Raw genomic sequence first — 4,565 nt, forward strand, 5'->3', positions numbered from 1 at the left:
TTTTTTTCTTTTTTATGTAATTTTGTTATTGTTTATGTAATTTTCTTATTTTTCTGTAACTTGTAGAGCTTGCTGTACTCTTTCCCTCTCAGGGATGGAGGGTTTTGATGAGGCAGCATAACATATAATAAAGCTCAAAATTATCCCAAAATACTTGTCTCATTTCTTATTTTTATGTATTTTTTCGTATTTTCTGAAGCAGTTTGGGCTAAAACAGGCACAACGTGCCAAAATGGCCCAACAGTGCTAACGGGCCGCGGGCCAGCACGTTAAGCAAAGGGACCGTGCCCGGGCCTGCCTGTCAAGCCCACGTGCCGGCACGGCACGGCACGGCCCGTTATCTTAGCGTGCCTTGGTGGGCCGTGCCGTGCCAGGCACGGTAACTTCTTATCGGGCTGTGCCGTGCCGTGGGCCGGCCCGTTGGCCAGGTTTGGTGGTAGCCGAGGGAGCGGTGCCACACACCCCGCCACGTAGGCACGTGCGCGCCACGGAGGTGTTTTCCACACAGCGCTTGCGTAGGCGACAGATAAAAGGGGTTAGCCGAGTGAAATAGTTTCACCACGTTATTTTTTGCAATAGTTTTGCTAAAACGTTATTATTGTCAAAATCGTCGAAAACAAAATGCGTGTTGCTCGACTCGGCTCGGCGGCGCCAATTCCTTCCAAAAGGTTGCGCGCGCATCTGCGACTCCTGGTTCAGTTTCCCGCTCCCTCTCTCGCCCGCCACTCTACCACGAAACCCGCCCTGTCCTTGCGAACCTAGGGCTCTTCTGCTCCGCTGCTCTGCCCCCCTAATCGCCGCTCCGTGCTCCTCGCCGTTCTTCGACTGGATGGCAACCAACGACGACCTCGCCCAGATCGACATCTCCACGGAGGTACACCACGCGTCGGTTCTACCCGTTTCACATGTCAGGACCTCCGCACGCAAGGTGTTTGACGTTTTGACCCGCCCAAATTCGAGACCTGCAGGAGAAGGACAAGCTGGTGGCCGAGGTGATGCGCTACGCGCTCTTCAAGACGCACCAGACCTCCGGCTGCCCCATCAAGCGGGAGGAGCTCACCCAGATCATCACCAAGAACTACCGCCAGCGCGGGCTCCCGGCGCTCGTCATCAAGGAGGCCGGGGACAGGCTCGCCGCCACATTCGGCTACGAGATGAGGGAGCTCCAGAGGACCCGCGCCCCGTCCAACCGCTCTGCGCGCACCTCCTCCCAGCAGCTCAGTAAGCTCGCTTCTTGTTTTCTCCGTTCCCCCTTCCCCGACGGCAGCCAGCATCTTTGCTTGACCATTTTTTAAACGTACTAGAATTTAGTTCAGCTATAAAATGACCTGCGATGAATTGGATTGTGTTCAGGCAACGTGGATGCGAAGAGCTACGTCCTGGTAAGCAAGCTGGAACCTGAGGTGTACAGCAAGTATGTCGAGGATAAGGAGCGTGCCCATCTGTCTGGCTTCGCTTTTGTTGTCATAAGCATTGTTCATGTTGCCGGTGGCAAGATCACCGAAGGTTGGCATCATGTTTCTTTTACATTTCTGGAGGTTTTATCGTTTGATGGTTCTGAATTCCGTGTCAATCATGTTTCAGAGGACCTCTGGCATCAGCTCAAACGGCTGGGCTTAAATGAGAACGATGAGAATCACCCTCTTCTAGGAAACAACAAGCAGGCGCTTGAACTGCTAGTGCAGCAAAGGTTGGCGGTACCTTCAGCGTGTGTTGCAGAATCTGTATTTAATTGGCGATATTTGTGTTTGATGTAGTATCTTTGCCCAGGTACTTGCTCAAGGAGAAAATTGCTGGTCCAGAAGGTCATTTCATGAGCTATGAGCTTGCGGAGAGGGCATTGGATGAATCCATCAGTTCCAAGCTTAAAGAATACATTTCACAGGTACGTAAATCCCTCAACATGTATGCACAATACTAGCAGAACTCTTGTTTGGTTTCCTAAAAGAGAAATAATGCATCACCTTTACCTGTCGAAGCCATACCGTCCTGTCACAGTTCTTGTTGTCCATTGTGTGGTAGTGTGCAACAGTAAACACTTTACAGTATTTGTTAAAAAAAGCTACTACAATATCCTGAAAATGGTATCTTCAGACATGGTCATGTTTAGGTATCATCCCAGCTCCACTTTACCATATACATGCTTAACTTTAACATGTATCAACCAGCTCTGGGATTTTACATAGTGCGATGGCTCATGATTAAGATTGAGAGTTCTTATGGTACTCTGTACTTGTAATAAAAGGTTGAAAGCACCAAACCATATCACACGTCTGATTTCTTAGGGATAGTTTAGATATTCCCTTTTCCCCTTTTCTGATTTTTTTGCGGGACTACATATTACACGATTTCTCCTATCCTTCAAGTTGGCACCGTGCTTTTCTCCGCCGTTACTAGCACACTACTCCTTCTGCTAGGTCACATTTGCACTCCATTCCTCTCTTCTTCACAAACACGTATGTCGCTGCCATCGGCTGTGGTTGCCCGCTGGTCTTCACTGCTGCTGACTTTGCATGATCTGAGCTGGGTAGGCCAGCCAGCCTTTGAAGTGCTTCTTTGACTCGCCAACCTGGATGCTGGCTTGGAGGCCTGTGTGCTCTCCACATCCTCTGCCTTCTCCAGTGCCGACAAAACCTCTGTCGGTGCTAGGTCTGCATCTGTCTGCAGGGTTATATTCTGGCTCTTGCCACCAGATATTTAGTTATTCACCAGTACAATTGACAACTAGCTGTTATGTAATTCCAAGCTAGGATGATTCAACAGGGATCTTCATGATCGAATTCCCTATGGAGCAATTAGGTGCAAGAAAAAAATGTGTTTGTATTTCATTTGAATTTGCTGTGAACTGTAAAGCATATACCACAGAATTTCCATGAGGTACCTATTGTGTCCATAAGCAAGCACATCATACAGAAAATGAATGTACAACATTCAGTAACCATCAATGTCAGACAATCAGCGACGACTTTGGCGTGACGGTGCATTTGGGCAGCCCAATGTTCTATGCGGTGCATTAGGCTCCACAAGTCACTGCACCACCCCTGTCGCTGCATCGTGCACTGCTAGGACCAACCGCCTCAAGCCACCCTGCGGACGATGGGTCCCTGCACAGCCCCATAAAACTAACCTGGTGGAACTCTGGTAACAAGCATTGCATTACTGGCGCTACAGGATCTCTTTCAGTACCATTTTACCCTTTGGATCATTGCACTCCCCAATAATTTGCACGGTACTCCATGTTTCTAATGCTGGAGTACGAACAAATTGGTATGCTAGATGATAGGCGAGGAGTGGTCTATGCCACCCTACTGGTACTGTAAAAGAACTCTTAAGATTACCTGACATGAGCGTTTTGTACATATTAGAGTTGCTTGTTGCTGCTACAACTAGTTCATTAGTAGGATTTCTTTGTTTTTAATAGTCTTAGTACAGCCGGTAGCAAATTCTTATGCATAATTTATTTCCTTAACAATAACCTGTCGCTCGTAAAAACAAGTTGGCAGGGGTAGGCAAATTCCCTCCTGAATGTCGGTGCCATTGTAGAATTAGACCATGTCAGAGTCCACCAGAAAATAAATTGCAGAAGACTGTTTGATCTGTTTGAGGTTTGAACAATCATATTTTTGCCATGGATTAGGTTGTGGGCACAAGTGCTGGTACAGCAGAGTGAAGTGGATACGAAGTGACAACCAGCAGGCATTTCCCTTTACCTCTGTCCTTTCTGAACAAAATGATATGCCTTATCCTTTACCTTTAGGCATAACCACCAACCAATTTCGTGGATTTATCTTTCAGGCCAGCCTAAGCTGATTTGTACAAGGTGGCGAGACTCCAATCATGGCGAGGAGTCATCTTGTAGGGACTTGGCGGAGGCTTGTTTAAGGGCTTGTTTGTATAGGATCGGAGATGGTGTGCCTCTCAACTAGGATAGACTGATACTTTGGATCTGAACAAACATGATATGAGCTTTTGTGAAAGTTCATCTGTCTGTGCTTTCATTGTTAAATGGAGCTTCAGATCTTCATGAAGTGTTTGCATCATTCTTTGCCGGTTCGTCTCAGACTCTGAGCCGTGGAAACAAAGCACATATTGTCCATATTTTTAGGAAACGCACATGTTGTCTTCTATTGCCAGGCTTAAAGCAGTGGCAAGTTGTGCCAGTGACCCTAACCCCTGGCCTGTAGTGGGCTCAATTGAAGCCCAGCCTGGTCGTTTCCCTGGGCCTTGATTGTCAAGCTTTGCTTCGCTGAAGTCCTTGGAGGCTTGGACCATCCTCCAAACTGGCAATTCCTATTCCACCGACCAGGTCGGCGCGTACCGCGCGCCGCACACCCCCGCGCGCGGTACGGGCCGGCCCAGTTCGGGTGTTGGGCCCAGTTGGCCGTTTTCTTTGTTGAGCTTTTTTTCTGTTCTGTTTTTTTCACTTCTGTTTCTTTTTTCTGTTTTTTCTTATAGGATTTAAAAATGTTAAAATTCAAACAAATGAAAAAAATTATAATTTGAAATTTTTGTAATTTAAAAATTGTTCAAATCCGAAAATTGTTTAAATTTGAAAATTGTTAAAA

At 47.1% G+C, this 4,565-nt stretch overlaps 1 protein-coding gene across 1 annotated transcript; it reads left to right on the plus strand.

The window, feature by feature from the left end:
- Positions 1–715: 715 nt before the first annotated feature.
- LOC124678706 (non-structural maintenance of chromosomes element 3 homolog) lies at positions 716–4,028 on the plus strand. The gene is made up of 7 exons (XM_047214574.1): positions 716–874; positions 969–1,221; positions 1,354–1,506; positions 1,585–1,690; positions 1,771–1,885; positions 3,638–3,696; positions 3,796–4,028. The coding sequence occupies exons 1-6, from the start codon at positions 830–832 to the stop codon at positions 3,668–3,670; spliced, it is 705 nt and encodes a 234-aa protein (XP_047070530.1). The 5' UTR covers positions 716–829; the 3' UTR covers positions 3,671–3,696; positions 3,796–4,028.
- Positions 4,029–4,565: the final 537 nt, after the last annotated feature.

Source organism: Lolium rigidum, chromosome 7, assembly GCF_022539505.1.
Source record: "Lolium rigidum isolate FL_2022 chromosome 7, APGP_CSIRO_Lrig_0.1, whole genome shotgun sequence".
In the NCBI taxonomy this organism is placed as follows: Eukaryota; Viridiplantae; Streptophyta; class Magnoliopsida; order Poales; family Poaceae; genus Lolium; species Lolium rigidum.

What these genes read in the sequence shown, in the direction of transcription:
- LOC124678706 (XM_047214574.1), top strand. Translation starts at nt 830, where the DNA reads ATGGCAACCAACGACGACCTCGCCCAGATCGACATCTCCACGGAG. An exon ending in CGGTGGCAAGATCACCGAAG is followed by an intron (nt 1,507 to 1,584) that starts GTTGGCATCATG and finishes ATCATGTTTCAG; the next exon opens with AGGACCTCTGGCATCAGCTC. An exon ending in GAACTGCTAGTGCAGCAAAG is followed by an intron (nt 1,691 to 1,770) that starts GTTGGCGGTACC and finishes ATCTTTGCCCAG; the next exon opens with GTACTTGCTCAAGGAGAAAA.